The sequence below is a fragment of the Jaculus jaculus genome, chromosome 9 (assembly GCF_020740685.1).
Source record: "Jaculus jaculus isolate mJacJac1 chromosome 9, mJacJac1.mat.Y.cur, whole genome shotgun sequence".
NCBI classification, from domain to species: Eukaryota; Metazoa; Chordata; class Mammalia; order Rodentia; family Dipodidae; genus Jaculus; species Jaculus jaculus.
Window position 1 is genome coordinate 78061142 of NC_059110.1, and position 27992 is coordinate 78089133.

General features: G+C 42.6%; 1 protein-coding gene across 2 annotated transcripts in view; it reads right to left on the minus strand.

Moving 5' to 3' along the window:
• Positions 1–9755: 9755 nt before the first annotated feature.
• The window catches only part of Ankfy1 (ankyrin repeat and FYVE domain containing 1), a 106152-nt gene continuing 87915 nt past the window's right edge, over positions 9756–27992 (minus strand). For both annotated transcript variants that reach the window (XM_045158288.1, XM_004672401.2), the window contains exons 20-25: positions 27251–27398; positions 26800–26890; positions 26163–26287; positions 17759–17905; positions 12909–12999; positions 9756–12260 (exon numbers count right to left, since the gene is read on the minus strand). In XM_045158288.1, the coding sequence (XP_045014223.1) occupies positions 12128–12260; positions 12909–12999; positions 17759–17905; positions 26163–26287; positions 26800–26890; positions 27251–27398 (735 nt within the window). In that variant the 3' untranslated portion in view covers positions 9756–12127. The remainder of the gene's footprint in view (positions 12261–12908; positions 13000–17758; positions 17906–26162; positions 26288–26799; positions 26891–27250; positions 27399–27992) is intronic.

A 27992-nucleotide genomic window follows, 5' to 3' on the forward strand; every position in this document is an offset into this window, starting at 1 on the left:
ATGACATTCACCCTATTACCTTATTAATCCCCAACCCACTCCCCACATTTAGTTCTTCTCTATCTCGATCTGTCACTATGTTTCATTTTGAGGCAGTCTCACTCTAGTCCAGGCTGACCTGGAACTCACTCTGTAGCTCCAGGTTGGCCTGAACTCCTAACAATACTCTTATTTCCATCTCCCAAGTGCTAGGATTAATGGCACATACTACCACACTTGGCTTATTTATTTGAGAGAAAGAGGCAGAAATAGGGAGAGAATGGGTGCACCAGAGCCTCTAGCTGTTGCAAATGAACTCCAGATGTATGCACCACCTGTGCATCTGGCTTACATGGGTTCTGGGAATCAAACCGGGGTCCCTTGGCTTTGCAGGCAAGTGCCTTAACCACTAGGCCATCTTTCCAGTTCAAATCCGTATATTTTCATATTTTAAGTAAGTTTATGGTTTCTCTCTCTCTCTCTCTCTCTCTCTTTTTAGGTAGGGTCTTACTTTAGCCCAGATTGATGTGGAACTCATTCTGTAGTCTCAGGCTGACCTCGAATTTAGAGCAATCCTCCTACCTCTACCACCTGAGTGCTGAGATTAAAGGCATGTGCCACCATGCCTGGCCAGTTTATGACTTTTGTTGTTGTTGCTGTTTTTTTCGAGGTAGGGTCTCACTCTAGCTCAGGCTGACCTGGAATTCACTAGGTAGCCTCAGGGTGGCCTTGAATTTGTGGTGATCCTCCTACCTCTGCCTCCCAAGTGCTGGGATTAAAGGCGTGCGCCACCACACCTGGCTTTCAGCTTGATTTCTTGTTGTGCCAGATTCATAGCTATCTTCAGCTGTATGAGACCTGAAGACTGCAGGTTTGACATTCTTTATCCTGGCCCCAAGAAGAGCTCTGGTGGTTGTCCACAATTCCTTCCTCACACTTCCCTGTCAATCTGCCACCTGTAGTCCTGCCTCCTAATCCTCCTTCCTTTCCCTGCCTCCTGAGTCTCCTTACAGTTAGGCTGGTCTCACTGCTCTCCTCCTCCCACTGTGGTAGTCATTTTTCTTCATTAACATGGGGCAATCTCTACTGAAGACTCTCAGGTTCCACACATCTTGGGTCCACACGCAGCACTGTAGCAGAGAAGGCCCCTGCATAGCTTGTCTGACACTGGCATCCCTTGTGCCTCTTTCTCCAGCCATCCTGTCTGCATTAGGCCCACCACGCCTCAGCCCACTCCATTTCTCATGCCTAGAACATCTCTCCATTAGTCCACTCATATTTTTCCAAAGCCCAGTTCACACAGGCCCCTTCTGAGAGTCTTCAATAACCACCAGCCCAGTGGGTGGTTAAACTTTCTGTCCCCACAGCATGCTGTGCTCATTACTGTAAGAATTATTATCATAGTGGGCATGGTGGGTCACACCTTTAATCCCAGCACTAAGGAGGCAGAGATAGGAAGATAACTGAGTTTAAGGCCATAACAAAAAACAAAGTTATCTGTCACAGTGGGCTTTAACCCTGGCTTTTCCATCAGCCTCACACTGGACTGTAGACAGGAAGGAGTCCATCTAGGATTATACAGCTCTGTACCTAGCATGAGGCATGGGTATAGTTAGCTCTTATTATTTTTGTTTTTCTTTAAGTTTTTCAAGGTAGGGTCTCACTCTAACTCAGGCTGACCTGGAATTCACTATAGTCTCAGGGTGGCCTTGAACTCATGGCAATCCTCCTACCTCTGTCTCCTGAGTGCTGGGATTAAAGGTGTGTACTACCATACCTGGCCTGTTTTTTTTTTGTTGTTGTTGTTTTGTTTTTTTGGGGCGGGGTTTTTTTTGGTTTTTCCAGGTAGGGTCTCATTCTAGCCCACGCTGACCTCAAATTCACTATGTAGTCTCTGGGTGGCCTTAAACTCAAGTTGATTCTCCTACCTCTGCCTCCCAAGTGCTGGGATTAAAGGTATGTGCCACCATGCCTGGCTTATTATTTTAACTTTAACTTCATTTATTTATTTGAGAGACAGAGAATGGGCATGTCAGGGCTTGTTGCTTCTGCAAATGAACTCCAGACACAACATGCCATGTTGTGTGTCTGGCATTATGTGGGTACTAAGGAACTGAACCTAGATTGGCAGACATTTGCAAGCTTTCAACCCTAGGCCAGCTGGCCTGAGTTACTGCCACTGATCTGTCCTCTAGACACTCAGTAAATATTACTAAGCACCTACTATGCACCAGGGGATGGTGCAAAGGAAGCTCCTGTCTTCAGAGGCTTACTGGGATGGAAAAGGCCTCGGTTAAAGCACCTGTAGGAATGCAGAGGCGTTGTAAGGACCAGGTATAGAAGTGCAGACCCTCCCAAAACATGAAAAAAGGGAGAAAACAAGGTCACTGCCACCATAGCCAGTTGTGCTTAGAAGGTGCCTTATACCCACAGCCAGAACAAGTTGACCAGCTTCAAGTGGCTGTTCAATGAGAATTCATTTCTTTTCCAATGCCATCCACTTACTCTAACCCTATGGTAAAGAGTATCCTTCATGTCAGAACCAATCATTCTCATGGTTCAAAGGGCTCTGCCAGGAGAGCTGTACATAGAGAAATGGACCCTGCAGACAGTAGGCCCTCCCTGTGGGAAGCTCTGCTCACTGGGTTGTTCTTTTTCTGTGGGCCTTGAATATCCTAGCTTAGGGTGTCTCCTCCACTCCTCTAGCAGAAGCGGAATTTCCATAACTACCATACTTCTATTCCATCATAAGTAGTCATTGTAGCCAGTACCAGTGACACTGCCAGTACACGGCAGCCACTGCAGGTCAGAGCTCAGCCATTTCACCCATAGTCCAGGCAGCTGCCCTCTAACATCTTGAAGGGTACCCTAACATCTGCCTTTGAATTTTGAGATTCTAGTTCTCTATAAACGAAGAACTACAAGAGTCTTGGGGAGGGCTGGAAAGATGGCTTAGCGGTTAAGCACTTGCCTGTGAAGCCTAAGCACCTCGGTCGAGGCTTGATTCTCCAGGACCCACGTTAGCCAGCTGCACAAGGGGTGCACACATCTGGAGTTCGTTTGCAGTGGCTGGAAGCCCTGGTGCTCCCATTCTCTCTCTCTCTCTCTCTCTCTCTCTGCCTCTTTCTCTGTCACTCTCAAATAAATAAATAAAAATGAACAACAACAACAAAAAATTTTTTTTTAAGACCATTTGTTTAAAAAAAAAAAGTCTTGGGGATTATGGGTCAAGTGCACAGTGAAGAAACCCTGTGATGCATGCTCATCATCTATTCTGGGATCAAAAATCTCCACCCTGGGGACAGATTGAGGCTGCACCCCTCACAGGAAAAAGACCCTACAGCTAGATCACCCACCCTGACTCCAACAAGTGGGCAATACTGTTGCCATCAGCTTCCCCAGGGTACACACCAGAATCTGTATTTGGAAGAGGATAGACCACTCATAATTGACCTATTACTTCCCTCCAGCCAATCCTGACAGCCAATAAAAGGGAAACTGAGGCACAGAATCACATAATTTGCCCTATACTATCAGCTAATCAGTAGCAATGCAGAGCCAAAATTCATTGCTCTCTCCTGATTGGGCAAGATAGTGACAGCTCATGCTTAGTTGTTGTTTGTACATCACACATCATTAATGGTTACTGCTGTTCACACAACAGTGGCTATTAGGGTTAGTTAGGAGTAAGAAGTGGATGTTCTTAACGCTGTCTGTTAACCACAAGGGAATGAGTTCACAACTGGTCCTAACTATGTAAGCAAAATGGAAGACAGGCAAAAGGAATATATTAGTTTCAGAAATTTTCCTATGGGACAAGTTACTAGATTTGGATAATTTGACTTTATGCTCACACTGCCAGTCCTCCCTTCAGACCTTGGCCAGCAGGAAGGTCACCATGAGTGGGTCCTCTTAGTTGCTTCAAAATAATGGAATAGGGGAGGAATGCCCAGGGTCCTTTGGAAAGCTTCCATGGGTTCAAGTGACTGAGACTATGCATTTGTGGCCACACACATCACCAGTCTAGGCCCAGAATAAGTTCAGATAGCTGCTCACGATGCCTAATGTACCCTCCTTTCTGATGTTTGCTAATACCAAATCTCTTGAAAATATTGAATTAAACTCCCAGGGGGTAGCTTTTAAAAAATTTATTCACAAGTTTTTTTAATTTGTTTTTAATGCTTACTGGCATTTCTGCATTACAAGTAGCTACAAATGTCTTTCATTAAAGTTTCCACTTTAAATGCACAATTTTACCTCATTTTAGTGTAAGGAATTCTTACAGAAAATGAAAATAATCAGTATTTGAAAAATACATTCCCTTATACAGACTCAAAAGGGGAAAGAAAAATACTGATAAGCGCTATGGTCCTGGTTGATGCTGCCATCCCACATTGAGCACTGCTCCAAGTGACTTGGAAGCCAAGGTGCTCCATCAGAACGTTTACCTGCTGTGTTGACCCAGCAGCTGCCTGCCTTTGCCTTGGTACCACAAGCATGTCATGAACAGCTAGTTCCACCCATCTGTAACAGGCAAGTCAGGGCCCAGCAGTTTCAACCCAAGACTCCTTCACCACAAAAAAACCCCAATGTTGTCAATTGTAACAGGTTAATAGGTTATTTATGCCTTGACAAAAAGGAACTGTACAAGCAGTGATCCTCCAAAGTCTTTAAGGCATCTACAACTTCTGGGAATTTATGTGTTTAGTTTACATCTGGTCACTCAGTTCTTCCCTAGATAGCTTCCAGAGAACAAATGTAGTTTAAATGCCTTTGGGGTGCTACTTCCTCACTGTTGTTCCTCTCTGGCAGGCAGGAGGAGCTGTGGTGCTTTGGGTGGCTCTCCTGGACTGGTTCCGAGGAGAACCAGGTGTGTCCGTAGGGAGGCATGCATTTACTTGTGCATGCTGCTGCCACTGCCTCTCAAGTTTATGCATTACATAGTTCAGCTGTGTTCTTTTACTCTATGTAAATAAAACCTAGATAGAGACTAGGGGGGCTTCCCTATCCTAAGCCTGCCCTTCACCCCTTGCCTATGGAGAAGGCTAGTACGGCAACGGTTTAGTATGACAGGAGGGACACAAATTGGGAAGGGTAGCAAGACCACATGCATCCAGGTCCATGTGGAAAGCCATTCAGGGGCAGAGAGGAAGCTGAGATGGATGGTCAGAAACAACTCAGGGTTCTGAAGTAGTGGATAAAAAGTCAATATGGACCCCTCCTTGGAAAGAATGTGGCAGCTGAACTGAGCAATCTCATCTATGGCCTTGACTGAACTGGTAATTGGGGTTAACAGTACAGGCTTGAAACTCCAAATGAACACAATCTAATACATCACTGAATGAAACACACTGAAAAGGCAACTGGAAATGAGAGTCCTCCTGTAGGCACTTAGGTTATGGGATAGTTCTGTGTCAATGGGATCACAGCAAATTAAACTTCGATTTATACATAGCACATGGTTTGCATTGCTACCTTTAAAAAAACTTTTAGATATATTGTACAGTAAGAATGGCAATAAGCAAGAGAAGTTTAGAATATTAACTCAGCCTAACAGTGTTGACTGAGGCAGCAATTTGGTTCCAGTTAAGCTTATTTTTCCTGCATTACTCAGTCACAACTGACAACTTTTAAAAAACTAATGTCCATGCATGTGTGTTTGGATGGATGTGAAAGGGTCTGCTTTCTGGGTCTCACTTTATGTGGGTGGCTAGGGAATTGAATCTGGGCTGGTAGCCTTTGCAAGCAAGTACCTTTTTCTTAATATTTTTATTTATTGGAGACAGAGAGGAAATGGGTGTGTCAGGGCCTCTAGCAACTGCAAACAAACTCCAGATGCATGTGCCATCTTGTGTCCCTGGCTTATGTGGGACCTGAAGAATCAAACCTGAGTCCTTAGACTTTGCAGGCAAGTGCCTTAACCAGTAAGTTATCTCTCTGGCCCCCAAAATATTTTGTTTATTTGCAATACCTTGTGCATCTAGATTTATATGAGTACGGAATCGCACCTGGGTCTTTTGCCTTTGCCAACTAGCACTTTAGCCACTAAGCCACCTCACCAACCCTAGAAGCAAGTACCTTTAACCTCTAAGCTATCTCAGTAAGTTTATGCTACTAGTTCTCAAGCTACAGATTAAAATTATGAAATGGCTAGGTAGTTTCATAGTCAAATCTTGTCAGCATGGAGCACACAGGAACGACATAGCAAGTGTCTGGTCCCAGCCAGTGCAGTACTGTGGTCAGATTAAGGCTGGAAGGATGCTTGGTATAGACCTACAAGAATGTCCTTCAATCCATGGCTGGTCAATCCATGGCTGGTCAATACCATTACTGCCCTGGCCAATAAAGAAGCACAACTCAACATACCTCCCCTCTTTCTACTTATCTGTTATTTCCTTCTCTTGAGCCTTCCCTTCTCCTTCCTTCCTCATGCTCCCTTTCTAGCTTCTTGCCCTCTACCACTGACTCCAACTCACACACAAATCTAAAAATTTGATCCACATATGAAGGAGAACATGCAGCGTTTGACTTTCTGAGCCTCAGTTACCTCACTTCAGTGTAATCTTTTGAGACCCATCCAGATTCCTGCAAATTTCATAATTTCATTTTTATTTATAGCTGAATAAAATTCCATTGGGTAAATGTACCACATCTTTATTATCCAATCACTGGTTGATGAGCATCTGGGCTGTTTCCATTTCCTAGCTACTGGGAATAGTGCAGCAATGAACATGGATGAGCAAGTATCTCTGTAGTCCAGTGCAAAGTCTTCAGGATATATGCCCAGAATTGGTATTGCTAGGCTATAGGGTAGGTTTCTTCTTTTTAAAAAAATTATTTATTAGAGATGGGGGGGGCACATGAGGGCCTCTAGCCACTGCAAATGAATCCCAGACACATGTGCCATCATTTGCATCTGGCTTACATGGGAACCTGGGTCCTTAAGCTTTGCAGGCATGCGCCTTAACCACTAAGCCATCTCTCCAGCCCAGCAGATTTATTCTTATGTGTTTCAGAAGCCTGCACACTGATTTCTATAATGGCTGCACCAATTTACATTCAAAAAAAAAAAAAATGAAGGATTCCTCTTAAACCATGCCCTCACCAGCATTTGCTATCATTAGGTTTCTTGATGATAGCCATTCTGACCAGACTAATATGGAATCTCAAGGTGGCTTTAATTTGCATTTCTCTGATGGCTAAGGATGTTGAACATTTTTTAAAATACTTATCTCTTTTAAGAATTCTATTCAGTTCTATAGTCCATTAAAAATATTTTTAATGTTTCTGTGAGGAGGGAGAGAGACAGGATAAGAATGGACACACCAGGGTCTCTTGCTACTCCAAATGTACTCCAGACACATGCACCACTTTTTGCATCTTTTATGTGGGTACTGGGGAATTGAATCCAGCCCATCCCAAGCTGACAGCACATTTAACCACTGGGCCATCTTCTGAGCCCTATGGCCCTTTTTGATTGAGTTGTGTTAGTGTTTTGAGTTCTTTGTATATCCAAGATACTAATCTTCTGTTAGATTCATAACTGCTAAAAATTTTCTCCCATTTTGTAGGCTGTCTCTTTGTTCAACTAACAGCATATTTTGCTGTACAAAAGCTTTTTAATTTCAAGAGGTCCCATTGACTAGTGACCGTATTTCTTGAGCAACTGGAATTCTCTTCAGAAAATCCTTGCCTATGCCTGTATGTTGAAATGTTGCACCTACAGTTTCCTCTAGCAGCCTCAAAGTTTCAGGTCTAATATGGAGATAAGGATATAGTCTGATTCTATTTATAGCATCATTTGTTAAAGAGGCCTTTTTCAGTCAAATTTTGGGGCATTTTTATCCAAAACCAAGTGGCTATAGCTCCTGGGTTTATATGTGGGTCTACTATTCTGCTCCACTGATCTGCACATCTGTTTTTATGCCAGAACCATGCTGTTTTCATTACTATGGCCCTGCGATATACCTTAAAATCATTTATGAGGATACCTCCACCCTTATTTTTGTTTCTCAGGTTGCTTTTAGAATTGCCTTTTCCAATTTCAATGGCATTGGAATTTTGAGGGGAATTATGTTAAATCTGTAGGTTGCTTTTGGTACTGGAGAACTGAACCCAGGTCATCAGGCTTTGCAAACAAACCCCTTTTACCACTGAGCCATCTCTCTCTCCTTGCAAACAAACAAACAAACAAAAATATTTTAAAGAAATAACTGGGCTGGAAAGATGGCTCAAAGATTAAGGCACTTGCTGCAAAGCTTAAGGACCTGGGTTCAGTTCCCCAGTACCCACATAAGCCAGGTGCACCAGGTGGCACATGTGTTCATTCTTGAGTTCATTTGCAGTGGGTAGAGGCCCTGGCACACCTATTCCCCATTCTCTCTCTACCTTTCTCTCTAATAAATAAATAAAAAAGAAATAGCTAACTAATAAAGGTTCTGAAAAGAATGCCCTTGAGACCTCAATGGGAATTGCACTGGCAAATTAAGTTTTTATACATTCCAACAGTGGGCTTGCTGAGAAAATTAAGAATAATGTCCCATTCACAAGATAGCTCAAAAAATAAAGTACCAAGGAATAGCCTTCCCCAAAGAAATGAAGGACCTTTACAAAAAAAAAAAAAAAAAATTAAGGGCTGGACAGAGATGGCTTAGCGGTTAAGTGCTTGCCTGTGAAGCCTAAGGACCCCAGTTCGAGGCTTGATTCCCCAGGACCCACGTTGCCAGAGGCACAAGGGGGCACACGCATCTGGAGTTCGTTTGCAGTGGCTGGAGGCCCTGGCGTGCCCATTCTCCCTCTTTGTCTCTCTCTCTGCCTCTTTCTCTTCTCTGTCACTCTCAAATAAATAAAAATTTTAAAAAGAAAATTTAAGACACTGAGAAAAGAAATAAGATACCACACTATAGAGGGAGCTCCCATTTCCCTAGAACACAGGCATTCTAAGGATGACTCAGTCAGACTTTCCCACAACACTAGTTCTGGATTGACACTGTCTACATCCAAAGAGGATTCTAGTCCTGGGACTACATTGCATACGTCAAAATAGGCTTCTAAACCTGATGTTACTCTGTCTATATCCAAGGAAAATGAATATAATTCTCATAGCAAGAATATTGTTAAGCTATTTTGACCAAAAGGTGTTGGCAATTTACCCACAGTTAAACCGAGAAGTGGATGTGCTAACAGCTCAAGAGAAAGAGTATCCTCAATCAAAGCTAATGGCTAGCACACTTCCATGTACCTCTACTTTTCTGACACTTCAGGCTCACCTGAAGAATATCCTCAACATCAGCTACTGAAAAGAATCTATTTCAGGGGCTGGAGAGAGATGGCTCAGTGGTTAAGGCACTTGCCTGCAAAACCTAACCACCTGGGTTCGATGTTCTCCAGTACCCATCTAAAAGTAGTACATACATCTGGAGTCTTTGCAGAAACTAGACTAGGCCCTAGCCCATTCTCTCTCTCTCTCCCTCTCTCTCTCTCTCTCTCCCCCTCTTTTTTTGTTTTTTTCAAGGTAGGGTCTTACTCTAGGCCACCCTGAGACTACATAGTGAATTCCAGGTCAGCTTGAGCTAGACAGGGACCCTACCCCCCCCCCAAAAAAAAAGAAAAAAGAAAAAAAAAAGCTGTTCCAAATGTAGCCTTAGCATAGAATGTGACATTTACTGAAAAAGTCTCATTAGTCAAGATTTCCCAAAATCCAAGTAGCAGAAATTGAAGACCTTAGAAGATGTGTGCAAAATGTGTAAAAAAATTGGCACAAGTGCAAATCTGAATTAAGAAATTCTTTTCTTTATAATAACAAAAACTGGGCATGAAGTTGGAGGATATAGTTCCTATGGAGATTTGAAAACCAATTAATTCTAAGACAGGAAGAAACACAAGGAGAAAAGAAATCACGAGTCTTCAGAATTTCTGAATGGAATAGACAATCATCCTCAAAAATCTAATTACATGGGTTCCCCAAATTCATGTGTGAACAGTATCAGATATTTCCCAGTTCAGACATAATCAGAATTACTAGATCTTCACCTTGGTACAAATTTACTTCCACAAGTGATATGAGGATCACAGATTTAGAAAGTTCTCTAATAGCTGTTGGTGGTACACACGTTTAATACCAAGCAGAAGTAGTAGTAGGATTGCTGTGAGTTCGAGGTCAGCCTGGGCTACAATGAGACTCTACCTCAAAAAAAGTTCTTGCCTGGCGTGGTGGTGCACGCCTTTCATACCAGCACTCAGGAGGCTAGAGGTAGGAGGACTGCTGTGAGTTTGAGGCCACCCTGAAACTACATTCCAGATCAGCCTGGGCCAGAGTGAGACCCAACCTTGGAGAAAAAAAAAAAAAAAGAACCATGGTACCAAACTAAGCCCTATTTATGTCCATGAGGCCCTATTTAGGCAAAACAACAAAAAGTAGAAACTGGCCATAGGCAGACTGGCCAAATTTTTCCATGACAATTCTATCTGAAATTTGTCCCAGACTAACGGACAGCACAACTCTTCTAAATAACCTTTTTCCCTTTAAACACTGTACACAAGCTAATGTTAACATAAAAAGTATATGTATCTTATAAATCACAAAGTTTTTTTTTTAGTAGCACTCTAGTTTATCAGAACATTTTACACACATATATTTAGGCAGTAGAATGTATATGTCTACAGCAACATAGAGGATATACCACTATCCAAAAAAGAAGCAGAGTGATGCAAAAAGTTTAGTCCCTTTTACACATATATCAATACTTCATTAATGCAAAAGAAAAATGTAGTGGTTAAGAAATATCTGAAAGATCAGTATGTCTGATTGAGATTGTTGATCTCTGAGCATAGCTGGAATAACTGTATAGCAAATATTGTTCATCTCAGAGTTGTGTTTTTGTTCTTAAAAAGCAGTGGTAAAAAATTCTTTCTATGTGCATTTAAAAAAATAAAAAAAATAAACCTAGCCAACTTAAGAGTTAATGTAGATACTAGCAGCAGCTAAGGCCCTGCAAGCTCTGGAGGCCTCACTCAGCATTCAAGCCAGAGTCTTCCGAAACAGGGTACTCACACTTGACGGGACTTTTGCCTGCTGGCTCTTATGGGGCAGGGCAAGCTACTAGGGAAAGGTTTCATTCAGCAAAAGGATGTCAAGGAGAGGACCTGTGTCACCAAGGCTGGAAACAGTCCTGATGCTGAAGTCTCATTTATCTCCTTTCTCTTCAATATGAATTTCTTCCTCCTCTGTAGTTTTCCCTTTGAGATTAGAGTGGGCTGTGGTCCAGTCAAAGCAAGAGTGTGTGAGAATAGTTTTACGCATAGATTTTTAAGTTAGAAGCAATGATGCAGCTCTGTAAAAAGTGCGGCACAGACAAAGTGCATTTCCTCCACCACTCTTGAGTGGTGGCAACTGAGGACTCCACAGACAGGATACAGCAAGACGAGAGAATGAGACAGTTGCTAGGTGTCAAGCTGCCACACTGCCCTCCTGACACCTTAGCAGCATGAACACTGGTAAAGCTTTCAGTTGTTAAGGCCACGATTTTTCAGCTCTCATCTTTGAACCCTGTTTAGAAAGATTTCACCTTTTAAAAAGGGAGGCAGCTCACTAAAAATAACAGCTTAACTTTAAAAAAAAAGAAAGAAAGAAAGAAAAAAAGACTTCAGGACAGGAAGATCCTCTTATCTTTATGAATTAAATGCAGAGAAGTCCACAGCCACTTACCCTAAAGTAAAACCAGCTCTCATCAAGCAGTCGTTCCTACTCTGTTGGGCTCTGCTCATGAGTGAGCCCAGGCAGGAAGACTTTGTGAATGCTCTGAGATGGACACTAAGCTACTGGAAGGGGAAACTGTCTCCAAGTGTCCTTGTATATTGCTAGTAGATAGGGTCTGATCCTGTCACATTTACCACTTAGGCTAAATGGCCTGATCCATTTAGTAAGAGTGACATCTAGTGAAAATGATCACAGTCTGATACACAGGACAATCATACAGAATCATCTGAGGTTGGATCACATCATGGTTGGTCCTTAATTGTTCCAGTCTCCTGCCGCAGGAAGACGACTGCCAGCTGCAGCTCCAGCTCTGGATGGGGGATGGGGACAGGCTGGTGAGCAGCTGGGGAGGTGCCTGGGGACACTGACCTGAACCCTCTTGGGGGCTCACTAGGAGACCCCACCCAGAGTCAGTACATCAAAGCAAATGTTGCACACCCGCACAGGCTTGTTCAGATCAAACTTTATAATGGGAATCTCCTTGGTTGAGCATTTATGACAAAGAAGACGGCCACAGTGACGGCTGTGGAGGCAAGAAAGGAAATATAAGAAGGATGTTGAAGAGCCGACTATTCCCACATGACCACCCAAGGCCAACTCAACTGGGAGTCTGTCCAACTTTGCCAACTGCAGGCCAAGTCACACCATTTCAGGTATAATTTGTACTCCATTAAGCCAAAATACTAGCCAATACTGAGCTAAAGTGATATTAAAAAAGATAATGGGGAGGTAATATGATGGAGAATGGAATTTCAAAGGGGAAAGTGTGGGGAGGGAAGGAGGGAACTACCATGAGATATTTTTTTATAATCATGGAAAATGCTAATAAAAATTAAAAAAAAAAAAAAAGATAAGCACGGGTGCCTTGCTTGGCTGGGAATTACTCTCTGGTTCTGGGCACAGCAGCCTCTCCTTGGCACTCTATGAGGCAGTAACTGAACTCAGCTTTGCAACATACGCCTGACAGGATGCCCTCAACTTCCATCAGAAAAGCTAGGGTGCTCCCTGCTTTCCTGCTTGGGACCCTGCCCAGTCTTGACGTCTTCAGTTTGGCCAAGTGTTGCCCAAAAGAAGGCAGGGCCCAGGTATATGGCTCATTATAGAAAAGTATGGAATTGATGAAATCAGCTCAAGTCCCCTACTCTTCTGCGAGTGATTATAAGGGTCTTACCAGTGATGTTTGCGAGTTGTGACTCCAAACTTGGCAATACACTCATAGCAATTGGAGCCATCACACCATGGTGGCTCCTTGGACAGCATATCTGTAACACACACACAGACATGTCAGGTAAGACTCAAGTCTCAGGGAGCAGGGCACAGAGCAGCACACTGCAAAGGACAGGAACAGAACATTCTACCTCTCAAGAAAAGCTTCATAGATGAACCTGGAGAATCAGAGGTGTGTGAAGAATGTGTGCATTCACACACAAGAGGACTGAATGATGACATTAAGAGAAAGACTAATTGAGAGGGGGAAGGTATGTGCTGGAGAGTGGAGTTGCTGAGGGAATTATGGTTTATTTTCTGTAATTATGGAAGCTGTTGATAAATTAATTTTTAAAAAAAGAGGACCGAAGTGAGGGAAAGAGAAGAGGGAAAGTGAGGGTGGGAGCTGAACAGGCATGAGGGATATGCATGTGAGGCAGAAAGACAAATTCCCAGGCTTCGGGATGGAGTGACTGGGTCTGGGGACATTACTAACAGTCACAGGGGCAGGCTGAAGGAGTTTTGTCTTCACTTAGTAAGTTGGGAGTTACCATTGGAGAGAACAACTGTTATCAGTGTTCTGGGCTCTAACTGCAGGCCAGGTGCTACTGCTCTGCACAGAGGGACAGGTAACATACATGCTGGTCACACTAAGAAAGCACTGTTTGCAGATACCTCTCTTAAGCCTTTTTTTTTTCGGGGGGTGGGAGCTGATTCTCAAGGTAGGGTCTCACTCTAGCTCAAGCTGACCTGGAATTCACTATGTAGTTTCAGGGTGGCCTTGAACTCAGAGTGATCCTCCTATCACTGCCTCCCAAGTGCTGAGATTAATGGCGCATGCCACCACGCCCAACTAGTTCTTTAAAAAATATATTTTTAAAATTTATTTGAGAGAGAAGAAAGGCAGAGAAAGAAAGAAAGAAAGGATGGGCGCCAGGGCCTCTAGCTACCGCAAACTCCAGGCACATGTGTCATCTTGTACATCTAGCTTACATGGTTACTAGGGAATCAAACCTGGGTCCCAAGCTTTGCAGGCAAATGCCTTAATTACTAAGCCATCTCTCCAGCCATTCTAGTTATTTTTTGGAAAGATTTTATTAATTGAGAAGGTGGAGAAAGAGAACTTTTCTAGTTATTTATAAAGATAATTATTGTGGGTAGAGAAATGGCTTAGCAGTTAGGCCACTTGCCTAAGAAGCTAGGTTTGATTCCCCCATACCCATATAAGCCAGATGTGCAAGGCGGTGCATGCATCTGGAGTTGTTTGTGGTGACTGGAGGCCCTGGCATGCCCATTCTCATTCTCTCTCTCAAATAAATAATAAAATATAGGGGGGGGGGAAAGATAATTACTGTCAGCTATAGTTATCCTACTGTGCTTTAGAACACTAGAAATTTTCTTCCTACTATTTGTATTTTGAGCATTTACTTCTTTCTACCCCTTAATTTCCTCTGGTATTTTCTACTCTAATTCCCCCACACTGTTTTTCTCCAGGCTCTTGCTATACAGCCAAAACTAGACTTTATCACTTTGCTTTTTTTTTTTTTTTTTGGTTGTCCGAGGTAGAGTCTCACTGTAGCTCAAGCTGACCTGGAATTCACTATGTAGTCTCAGGGTGGCCTCCAACTCACAGTGATCTCCTATCTCTGCCTCCCAAGTGCTGGGATTAAAGGTATACTCCACCATGCCTGGCTTAAACTGCTAGAAAAGTATGCTTTCAATCTATTAACCTCTGGGCTATAGGTCTAGCATGCTTCTGCTGTACCAGTCTGTTTTACCTCTTTTTTAAAAAAAATATTTTTGGGGCTGGAGAGATGGCGTAGCGGTTAAGCGCTTGCCTGTGAAGCCTAAGGACCCCAGTTCGAGGCTCGGTTCCCCAGGTCCCACGTTAGCCAGATGCACAAGGGGGCGCACGCATCTGGAGTTTGTTTGCAGAGGCTGGAAGCCCTGGCGTGCCCATTCTCTCTCTCTCCCTCTACCTGTCTTTCTCTGTCTGTCGCTCTCAAATAAATAAATAAAATTTAAAAAAAAAAATATTTTTGGGCTGGAGAGATGGCTTAGTGGTTAAGCGCATGCCTGTGTTCAAAATTCGATTCCCCAGGACCCACATAAGCCAAATGGACAAGGTGGCGCATGTGTCTGGAGCTCGTTTGCAGTGGCTAGAGGCCCTGACGTACCCATTCTCTCTCTCTCTCTCTCTCTCTGCCTCTTTGTCTGTAGCTCTCAAATAAATGAATAAAATTTTAAAAAATATATTTTTTATTGGGGCTGGAGAGATGGCTTAGTGGGTAAGGTGCATGCCTATAAAGCCAAAGGACCTTGGTTCGATTCCCTAAGACTCTAGGACATAAGCTAGATATACAAGGTGGCACGGGCATCTGGGGTTTGTTTGTGGTGGCTGGAAGCCCTGGTGTGCCCATTCTTTCTCTCTCTCTCTCTCAGCCTCTTTCCCACTCACAAATAAGAAAAAATATGTGTGTGTGTGTGTATACATACATACATACATTTATATTACAAACTATATATACGTATATTACTTTTATTTATTTATTTACTTGAGGACAGAGAGAGGGGCAGATAGAGGGAGAGAATGGGTCTACAGCTACTGCAAATAAACTCCAGATGCATGTGCTACCTTGTACATCTAGCTTTCATGGGTCCTGGAGAATCAAACTGTGGTCCTTTGGCTTTGCAGGCAAGCTCCTTAACCACTAAGACATTTTTCCAGCCCAATACTTTGCTGTCTTTTTTTTTTTTTTTTTTTTTTTTGAGGTAGGGTCTCGCTCTCGCTCTCACTTTAGCCCAGCTTGGAATTCACAATGTAGTCTCAGGGTGGCCTTGAACTCACTTCGATCCTCCTACCTCTGCCTCCTTATTGCTGGGATTAAAGGTGTGCACTGCCATGCCCAGCTATTGTTGTTTTCTTCAAACATTTTCCTGTTTTGTTTGGTTTTTCAAGATAGGGTCTCAAGGTAGATGGAGATGGCACCAAGAATCAGAATAGAATGCTCTGAACCAGCCATGGTAACACATGTCTGTAAATCCTAGCACCTGGGAAGCATAGGCAGAGGATTAAGAGTTAAAGTCAAGGGCTCATTCTCTCTCTCTCTCTCTCTCATTCTTGCTCTTGCTGTCTCTCCTACATGCAAAATAAGGACCAAGCCAGGCGTGGTGGTGCATGCCTTTAATCCCAGCACTCAGGAGGCAGAGGTAGGAGAATCACCATGAGTTCGAAGCCATCCTGAGACTACATAGTTAATTCTAGCTCAGCCTGAGCCAGAGTGATACCCTACCTCAAAAAACCAAAATAAATAAATAAAATAAAAAATAAGGGCCAAGACTAGGCATAGTGGCTCTCAGACTTTAATCTCAGCACTCAGGAGGCTGAGGTAGGAGGACCACTGTGAGTTCAAAGCCAACATGGGCTACAGTGAGACCTTGCTTCAAAAAAAAAAAAAAAAAAAAAAAAACAAACAAACAAGGGCTGAGAGACCCAGAGGCCCCCAACACCTCATCACTGAAGCAGACCAAAAATGAACCCAACATGGCTCAGGGAAATTTTGCAGAAGAGGGGGCGGAAAGTATGTCAGAGCCACATGTTGGGTCATGATATGCAGAGACATTTATCCTACCCATAACTGAGGGCTAACTCCATAATGCATGACCCTTATACCTCAACAAGGAAGGACCAAGGGGAGGGGATAAGTCATGGATGAGCCTGATAATGGTATCAAACTGACTGCAGTTGCTGAATACAAAACTAATTAATAAAAAAAAAATTTTAACTTAAAAAAAACAAGGGCTGGAAATATGATTTAGCTGTTAAGATGCTTGCCTGCAAAGTTTAATGACTCAAGTTCAATTACCCACTATCCACGTAAAGCCAGATGCACAAAGTGAGACATACATCTGGAGTTCATTTGCAGTGACTGGAGTCCCTCCTATGCTTTCTTATTCTCTCTCTCCTTGGGGAAAAAAAAAAAAAAAAAGCCAGGTGTGATGGTACACACCTTTACAACCAGCTCTCAGGAGGCAGAGGTAGGAAAACTGCTGTGAGTCTGTGGATAGCTTGAGAGTACAGAGTGAATTACAGGTGACCCTGCGCTAGAGCAAGATCCTACCTCAAAACCTCCCCAGAAAAGAAAGAGAGAGAGAGAGAGAGAGGGGGGGGGAAGAAAGAAAGAAAGAAAGAAAGAAAGAAAGAAAGAAGGTGCACGCACGCCTTTAATTTCATCCCTTGGGAGGCAAAGGTAGGAGCATCGCTATTAATTCGAGGTCAGCCTGGGTCTACACAGTGAGCTTCAGTTTGGCCTGGGCTACAATAAGACCCTACCTCAAAAAAAAAAAAAAAAAAAAGGAGGAAAGGAAAAGACAAGAAAAAGAAGAAATCATGAGCAAAGCATTCTCTAAACAAAAGGAAGAAACAAGGCAGAGCCAGTGAGGGCTGGCACTTAAAGCTATTTTGAAGGCTATGGATTTTCTAAACCAGCCAGAAGAAGACAGGTGTGCAGGAAAGCATCCAGGAGACACAGTGTGACCTGCCTAGAGCTTATGGGTTTCTCAAAGGTTCAGAGGAAACAAAAAACCAAACAGGGGCCCCAAAGCAAAGCACTCTGCAAGATAACTAGTCAAGACCTTCCTCAACATAATTCAAAAACTCTGCCCCGCCCCCTCATTCCTAAATAGCACTAAATGGTTCTTAGGAATAGCTGCTTCAGATCATATAGTAAGTCATGAGATTTAGAGATCATGAATACATCTAGACAATCAACACTGTAACTACTTGTACCGAAGAGCAAAAAAGTAGCCACTCACCTAATAGTCTAAATAGAAGTTGCTTAGTGGCAACCTGGTAGTTGAAAATGTTGACTCCTTGGTTATTATTCACCCCAAGACGAGCCCCAGACCGAACGATAGCACGGCATAAGTTGGCGTTCCCTTTCATGTATGCTAAGAGCAGCACTAGAAAACACAACCACAGGTAGAATTACCTCCCTCTTGTCTTGGCCTGGCACTGCCAACAGGCAGACAGACAACAGACCACAGCAGGGTAGTCCACTGGCAGTACATGTCAGAGGCTCTAGTGAGACCTCCATGAAGGATCTGCAGCATCTTCCAGAACAGTTTCCAGCCACGAACTAAAGCTATAGTTTCAGAAACACATTCTCATCTTAGGCTCTGGATATAAGAGAAATGAGGTAGACAGTTAACCCTAAAGGAAAGATACATGGTTGATTCAGTTACCTTCCTCTGGCAGGAACCAGTTTTTACCACTAACGACAAAACATAAAATGCAACTAAATGTAGACCTGTGAGTTAAGTACATGCAGAATGAATAAATATATATATATATATATATATATATATATATTATATAAGCATAGGGAACATCTTAGACACAGTGGAGCCTCTTCTTCACACAAGTACAAGACCAGTGGGAACTCAGGCCCAGCTATCTTGGTCTTCTCTACAATTAAGTTGGCAGAATCCTCCCCTTTAACCAAACACTTTACATTCTTCATTGAAACTGATGCAAAAAAAGCTATTAATTCAATAGCCTTAAAACTTATGACTTCCGGTTAAGATGGCGGCGTAGGTACCACGCCAAAGCTGCCTAGGGGGGAAAAAGACCAAAAAAACTCAGCAAAATACACACTTTTACTAAAAAGTGAGGTGTATAGGAAATTGAGGTGGCAGTGGAGAAGTAGAAGAGTTATAGAGCATCCAGAGCCTGCACAGGCGGGAAAAGCGGCTCCGGCAGCTCGGCCAACCGCCGCAGCCGGGGAGCAGCAGAAAACCGCCAGACTCGGCTCGAGCCGCAAGAAAAGCCAGGTGCGGGATTTCCCCCTCACACCGCGCTCTCCGCAACTCGGGAAATGTGAGGGGAGAGCGGCAGCGAGCAGCGGAGGAGAAGACCGCGAGGTAGAAGAACACGTGGAGCAGTGAGACAACCAGAGCAGCCGTGGCTCCCTCCCCTCCCCCACCGCCTGAACCCAGCTCCAGCGAACACAGCAGCGGCCCGGACCCGGCCACGCCAACTTGGGCTGACAGCGGGACCCAAGCAGGAGCAGAGTTCGGCAGCAACTTCAGCGGCTCCAGCACCGGTACCAGCGGCCCCAGCAGCAGCGGACCCAGGAGCGGCAGCGGCGGCAGATCCCGCAGCAGCGGCTTTGGGGGGAGCAGCGGCGGTGGACACAGCAGCGGCAGCTTCAGCAGCGGTGGTGGCTCCGGTGGTGGCAGCTACGACAGCAGCAGAGGCAGCAGCAGTGGCTCGGTTTGCCCCGTAGGAAAAGCAAGTGCCCAGCTCCAGAAATCAGAACAGCAGCCCGACGACCCAGGCAGCAACTTGACTGAGACCAAAATCACCCAAGGTAACTGGGATTGCACCAGGGAAGGGTCTCACTTGGTCACAAGCTGACTTGGATCCCTCAACAGACCAGAAATCTAAACCTCTTTGTTGATAGAGGATCTGGTCATTATAATAACTACTCTTGCATACATACTCGGGGCTCTTTTTGATTGAATGTGTACAGTGTTTAGTTAAATTTTAGAATCTACCTGTATTTTATTCCACTCAGCCTGCTTGAATACTCCTATAGCAGGGAAACTCAACCCCTAAGAACATCATTGTAGATACTCTGAGAGTCTTAAGAGGCACACCTAATACCTTAAGGTCCTACCCTGAAAATATATTACATCAAATCAATTGATACACCTAAGAATACACAGCTAGCTAGAAAATCCAAGCATTAACTTAATCCAAGATGCAAAAATATATACATTATAACACAAGAAACACTAAAAAGCAAGACGATATAAATCCACCTAAAAGTATTAATGCATCAGAAATGTCCTCCAGTGAGAAAGAGTTAGAGGAAATGCCTGAGAAAGAGTTCAAAAGAATAATTATAAATATGTTCAAAGAGGTCAAAGAACACATGAAAACAACCAAAGAAGAAATCAAAGAGGAAATCAAAGGAATCAAAGAAGAGGCAGGACACCAATTTAATGAAATAAAGAAGGCAATACAAGACATAAATAGGGAAATAGAAATAATAAAGAAAAACCAGTCAGAATTACTAGCAATGAAGAACACAGTTAATGAAATAAAAAACTCTGTAGAAAATCTCACCAGTAGGATGGATGAGGGAGAGGACAGAATATCTAAGCTAGAAGACCAGGTGGCAGACCTAATGCAGTCCAACAAAGAGAAAGACAAACTTATAGAAAAGTATGAGTGGGAATTTCAAGATATTCGGGACACTATGAAAAGATCCAATATAAGAGTTCAGGGCATAGTAGAAAGAGAAGAACTCCACTCCAGAGGCATAGTAGGCATCTTCAACAAAATCATAGAGGAAAATTTCCCCCAAATTGGAAAAGAGGTGCCAATACAGTTACAGGAAGCCTTTAGAACCTCAGCCAGACAAAACCCAGAAAGAACCTCTCCTCGCCATATTATAATCAAACTTCCAAACACACAAACCAAAGAAAAAATATTGAAAGCAGTTAGAGAGAAAAATCAAGTTACCTACAAAAGCAAGCCCATCAGGATTACAGCAGATTATTCAACACAAACTTTTAAAGCCAGAAGGGCTTGGAGTGATATATTCCAAGTTCTGAAAGATAACAACTGTCAACCAAGGTTACTTTATCCTGCAAAGTTATCCATTCAAATAGATGGAGAAATAAAGACATTCCATGACAAAAGCAGGTCAAAGGAGTATTTGAAGACAAAACCAGCTCTACAGAAAATACTTGATAGAATCCTCCATGCTGAACAAAAGGAAAAGCACACATATAAGGAACCTAGAAAAAACAAGCTATACTCAAATACCAGTTAACAGAAGAGAGCACAGGTAGAACCAGTAACACACGCACACACACAAAAATGGCAAACATAAATACACACCTTTCAATAATATCTCTTAATATCAACAGTCTCAATGCCCCAACGAAAAGACATAGATTTGCAGACTGGGTTAAAAAGCAGGATCCTACAATTTGTTGTCTCCAAGAAACTCACCTTTCTACAGAGGATAGACATTATCTTAGGGTGAAAGGTTGGAAGACGGTGTTTCAAGCAAATGGGCCTAGAAAACAAGCAGGGGTTGTTATCCTAATATCAGACAGGGTAGACTTTAGTCCAATGTTAGTCAAGAAAGATAAGGAAGGTCACTTTATATTGATTAAGGGAACACTCCAACAGGAGGACATTACAATCCTAAACATATATGCACCTAACATGGGGACTCCCAAATTCGTCAAACAAACACTATTAGAACTAAGGTCACAGATAACACCAAACACAGTGGTGGTGGGTGACTTTAACACCCCACTCTCATCAATTGACAGGTCATCCAGGGAAAGAATAAACAGAGAGGCATCTGGACTAAATGAGGTCATAGAAGGAATGGACCTAACAGATATATACAGGACATTTCATCCAAAGGCTGCAGAATATACATTCTTTTCAGCAGCACATGGAACATTCTCTAAGATAGACCATATATTAGGACACAAAGCAAATCTTAACAAATTCAGGAAAATTGAAATAATTCCTTGCATTCTATCTGACCACAATGAAATTAAACTACAAATCAGTAGCAAGAAAGGCTATAGAGCATACACAAAATCATGGAAACTAAACAATACACTACTAAATGATGAGTGGGTCAATGAAGAAATCAAAAAGGAAATCAAAAAATTTATAGAGTCAAATGATAATGAGAACAAAACATACCAAAATCTCTGGGACACAATGAAGGCAGTTCTAAGAGGTAAGTTTATAGCCTAAAGTGCCTATATTAAAAAATTAGAAAGGTCGCAAGTAAACGACCTAATGCTTCGCCTTAAAGCCTTGGAAAAAGAAGAACAAGGCAAACCAAAAATCAGTAGACGGGAAGAAATAATAAAGATTAGGGCAGAAATTAATGAAATAGAAACAAAAAGAACAATCCAAAGAATTAATGAAACAAAGAGTTGGTTCTTTGAAAGGATAAACAAGATTGATAAACCCGGGCTGGAGAGATGGCTTAGCGGTTAAGCGCTTGCCTGTGAAGCCTAAGGACCCCAGTTCGAGGCTCGGTTCCCCAGGTCCCACGTTAGCCAGATGCACAAGGGGGCGCACGCGTCTGGAGTTCGTTTGCAGAGGCTGGAAGCCCTGGCGCGCCCATTCTCTCTCCCCCTCTATCTGTCTTTCTCTCTGTGTCTGTCGCTCTCAAATAAATGAATAAATAAATAAATTTAAAAAAAAAAAGATTGATAAACCCTTAACAAATCTGACCAAAAGAAAGAGAGAAGAGACACAAATTAATAAAATCAGAGATGAACAAGGTAACATCACAACAGATTCCAGAGAAAATCAAAAAATCATAGGGACATACTATAAAAGCATATACTCCACAAAGTATGAAAATCTGAAAGAAATGGATGATTTCCTTGATCTATATGACCTACCTAAATTAAATCAAAATGAGATTAATTACTTAAATAGACCTATAACAAACATGGAGATCCGAACAGTTATCAATAATCTCCCAACTAAAAAAAGCCCAGGCCCAGATGGATTCACTGCTGAATTTTACCAGACTTTTAAGGAAGAGCTAACACCATTGATTCTTAAGCTTTTCCAGGAAATAGAAAAAGAAGGAATTCTACCAAACTCCTTCTATGAGGCCAGCATCACCCTGATACCAAAACCAGGCAAAGATAGAACAAAAAAAGAAAATTACAGACCAATCTCCCTCATGAACATAGATGCAAAAATTCTCAACAAAATATTGGCAAACAGAATACAAGAGTATATCAAAAAGATCATTCACCCTGACCAAGTAGGCTTTATCCCAGAGATGCAGGGATGCTTCAACATACGCAAATCTATAAATGTAATACATTACATAAACGGGTTGAAGGACAAAAATCACATGATCATCTCATTAGATGCAGAGAAAGCATTTGACAAAAATCCAACATCCCTTCATGATAAAAGTCCTACAGAGACTGGGAATAGAAGGAACATATCTCAATATAATAAAGGCTATTTATGACAAGCCTACAGCCAACATATTACTAAATGGGGAAAAACTGGAAGCTTTTCCACTAAAATCAGGAACAAGACAAGGGTGTCCACTGTCCCCACTTCTATTTAATATAGTTTTGGAAGTCTTAGCCATAGCAATAAGGCAAGAGACACACCTAAAAGGGATACAAATTGGAAAGGAAGAAATCAAGTTATCATTATTTGCAGATGACATGATTCTATACATAAAGGACCCTAAAGACTCTACTAGCAAGCTGTTAGAGCTGATCAAAACCTACAGCAATGTAGCAGGATACAAAATAAATACACAGAAATCAGTAGCCTTCGTATATGCTAACAACAAACACACAGAGGATGAAATCAGAGAACCACTCCCATTCACAATTGCATCAAAAAAAATAAAATACCTTGGAATAAACCTAACCAAGGAAGTAAAGAATCTATACAATGAGAACTTTAAAACACTCAAGCAAGAAATTGCAGAAGACACTAGAAAGTGGAGAAACACCCCTTGTTCCTGGATTGGAAGAATCAATATCGTGAAAATGGCAATCTTACCTAAAGCAATCTACACATTTAATGCAATCCCTATCAAAATTCCAAAGGCTTTCTTCATGGAAATAGAAAAAACAATCCAAAAATTCATTTGGAATCACAAAAAACCTCGAGTATCTAAAATAATACTGAGCAACAAAAAAGAGGCTGGTGGTATCACCATACCTGATTTTAACCAATACTACAGAGCCATAGTAACAAAAACAGCATGGTACTGGCACAAAAACAGACATGTAGATCAGTGGAACAGAATAGAGGACCCAGATGTAAGCCCAAGTAGCTAGAGCCACCTGATATTCGATAAAAATGCCAAAAATACTCATTGGAGAAGAGACAGCCTCTTCAGCAAATGGTGTTTTGAAAACTGGATAAATATCTGCAGAAGGATGAAAATAGATTCTTCTCTCTCGCCATGCACAAGAATTAAGTCCAAATGGATTAAAGACCTTAACATCAGACCGGAAACTTTGAAACTGCTAGAGGAAAAAGTAGGGGAAACCCTTCAACATATTGGTCTTGGCAAAGACTTTCTGAATACAACCCCAATTGCTCAGGCAATAAAACCACAGATTAACCACTGGGACCTAATGAAATTACAAAGAGTTTGCACCGCAAAGGACACAGTGAAAAAAGCAAAGAGGCAACCTACAGAATGGGAAAAAATCTTCGCCAGCTATATATCTGATAGAGGATTAATATCTAGGATATACAAAGAACTCAAAAAGTTAAATAATAAGGAATCAAACAAGCCAATCAAAAAATGGGCTATGGAGCTAAATAGAGAGTTCTCAAAGTAAGAAATACGAATGGCATATAAGCATCTAAAGCAATGTTCTACGTCACTAGTCATCAGGGAAATGCAGATTAAAACTACATTGAGATTCCATCTCACTCCTGTCAGATTGGCCACCATCATGAAAACAAATGATCATAAATGTTGGCGGGGATGTGGAAAAAAAGGAACCCTTCTGCACTGCTGGTGGGAATGCAATCTGGTCCAGCCATTGTGGAAAACAGTGTGGAGGTTCCTAAAGCAGCTAGAGATTGATCTACCGTATGACCCAGCTATAGCGCTCCTAGGCATATATCCAAAGGACTCATCTCATTTCCTTAGAAGTACATGCTCAACCATGTTTATTGCTGCTCAATTTATAATAGCTGGGAAATGGAACCAGCCTAGATGTCCCTCAACAGATGAGTGGATAATGAAGATGTGGTACATTTATACAATGGAGTTCTACTCAGCGGTAAAGAAAAATGAAGTTATGAAATTTGCAGAAAAATGGATGGACCTGGAAAGTATTATACTAAGTCAGGTAACCCAGGCCCAGAAAGCCAAGCGCCACATGTTCTCTCATATGTGGATCCTAGCTACAGATGACTGGGCTTCTGCGTGAGAATGAAAATACTTAGTAGCAGAGGCCAGTAAGTTGAAAAGGAGACATAAAGGGTGGAGAAAGGAAGGGAGGAGGATACTGAATAGGTTGATATTGTATATATGTAATTACAATGATTGTAATGGGGAGGTAATATGATGGAGAATGGAATTTCAAAGGGGAAAGTGTGGGGGTGGGGAGGGAGGGAATTACCATGGGATATATTTTATAATCATGGAAAATGTTAATAAAAATTTAAAAAAAAAAACAAAACTTATGCATCCACTTCCTGCCCACCTCTTAACCTACACCTAGGCAATGATGCTCCCTGAGTAGACACACATCTGACTCCTCTGCAGGCCTAGTGCAGGTCTAGAAATGTCAGCTCAACATGTGCAGAGGGTTGGGATTGAAGAACAGTGGCAAAATGCTTGCTTAGCAATGTGCAAGGCCGTGGGTTCAATCCCCAGCACTGCAAACAAAAAACAAAAGTATGCTCTTGTATCGAGGCCAATAACTGGTAACAAAATATGGAGTTCCCAGGAAAGGTTTAGAGTACCCTATGGAGACTGGAGCACAGGGGTGGGAATGAATAGGAATGCAGCAGATGTGAAACTCTCAGCCTTTGTCAGTCTTTGTTTCTCTACCTAAAAGCAAGAGGATACAACTTTGTGCACTGCTTCCCTCAAATTTTTGCAGTATTCAATAAGAAACCAAATTAAATTACTACTTTTACATTTTTTGTGGTTTTCTGAGGTACGGACTTTCTCTATCCCAGGCTGACCAGGAATTCACCATGTAGTCTCAAGGTGACCTCAAACTCACTGTGATCCCCCTATCTCTGCCTCCCAAGTACCGGGATTAAAGATGTGTGCCACCATGCCCGGCAACTACTACTTTCTTGATAGGGCACTTGTATGTTACTTTCCACTTTTACAAAGCATGTCACATTTGCTCCTGAAGCCCCTGGGTTGTGTTTATATATTCCCTCTGCTGAAATGGGAGCTTGGTGAGGGCCTACTTAAGTGGATAAAAGGAAGACAAGGGCAGTTAAAACAGATGGGCAAGCATGTTTGGTCAGGGTTATATGGTTCAGGAGTACCAGAAGATGTCAGACATTCCACATTCCATTCACATGGATCTGAGACAGATTCTGAGAGTGCCACTCCCCCCACTCTGAATAATAATGGGTTCATTTCACTGGGCAGCAAAGTATGCAAGCAAGACAGACACTTTATCTACATACCTGTGTTTCCTTCTACATCCGGTTTGTCAAGAGGATACTCAGGCATGCACTCTACGAAGAGGTCAAAGATAGCTGCTGCATTCTCTTTGCCATACTGTCCCAGAATATGCAGTGGTGACTGGCCTCTAATAAAACAAGTTGAAAAGTTATGTATGCATCTGCCATGGCCAGCATACAAAAGAGGCATGAAATTTTCTGAACTCTGTGATGCTGCATTACATCTACAGGATATATAACAGGTGACAAATTTTTCTGCAAGTCCCCCCCCCCCCCAAAGAGGGAAGAAAAGAGAACAAGAGAGAGGGAGACAGTGATTATGAGCACTCGCAGACCTCTTGCAAACAAACTCCAGAAGCACACACTTTTGTATCTGGCTTAACATGGGCACTGGGGAATTAAACCCAGGCCAGCAGGTTTTGCAAGAAAATGCTTATAACCACTAGGCCATTGCCGCATATAAGTGCTTTTTACTATAACAAAACTACCTGGGAAGAAAAAAGCTGGTGAAATGATCCCATGGCCACATCTACAGTATGCACCTGGGACCAAGAGGAGGCATCAAAGACCATTGTCCCTGAGTAGCAGCAGTCCAGGTGACAGGGAGCCCTAGTCTCTATTTAGGACCAGACACACTCACCTCAGATTAAAGGCTTCAGCATCTACTGTGCACTCTGTGAGGAGAACCCGGATGTTGTTGAGCCGACCATGCATGACAGCAAGATGAAGTGCTGAAGAATAAATGCTCTTACTGAATAAATCCAGAAGTGCAATAGAAAACTCTTAGCTCCTCCCCTCCCAACCATCCACCAAAGGGTCTCAAACAGAACCACCCATCCCCATCACCATTACAATCTCATGAGCCTTTGCTTTTTGCCTTAGTAATTCCAAAGATGAGATTTATGGCTTCATAAGAAGCACTTTAGGCTGTCAGGGTTACTGATCAAACTGTGAGGCTGTGTAAGGCCTGGTCAGTTGGCAGGACAGATAAGCTGCCCATAGCATTTTTGGCCACAGCTCTGGTCCTGTACATGCCAACTTCCCTGTGAGGAGCAGCACACCTTCGGAGACAGGAAATGCCCGGGAATTACCATTATTTCCATTCTCATCCACAGCAGCAAAGTCCACTCCATTCTCGAGGAGGACTGAACAGATGGTAGGCAGGTCCTGCTGGGCAGCCAGATGGAGGGCAGTTTGCCGATGCTTGGTTAATTCATTCACCTTGGCTCCTGCAAGAAGCTATTAAAGTTGATTACTCAAACAGCCTCTTTCCCACAGTCAAGGTCCCTAAGTGACTTCTCATATCCATAGAGGCTGTCAGTCTGCCCTGCTGGCCAAGCTGGATACATGAGAGCCTCACGCTCCTGGTAAGGCAAACCTAGCAGCCAACTTGTTAAAACAGCTGTTGCCTACAAAAGGAATTCTAAGGCTTGAAAAGCAGCACAGGGCTGGAGAGATGGCTCAATGGTTAAAGCATTTGCCTTATAAAGCCTAACAACTGAAGTTTGATTCCCCAGTATCTATGTAAAGCCACATGCACAAAGTAGGACATGTATCTGGTGTTCCTTTGCACTGGTAGGAGGCTATGGCATGCCCAATAAAGATTTAAAAATAAATACAAATTAAAAATAAATACACATACACACACACACACACACATTTATGTGTTTTGTTTTGTTTTGCGAGGTAGGGTCTCACTCCAGCTCAGGCTAACCTGGAATTCACTGTGTAGTCTCAGGGTGGCCTCAAACTACCTCTGCTTCCCGAGTGCTGGGATTAAAGGCATGTGCCACCACACCCGGCTAAAAAATATATATATTTTTTTTAAAAAGG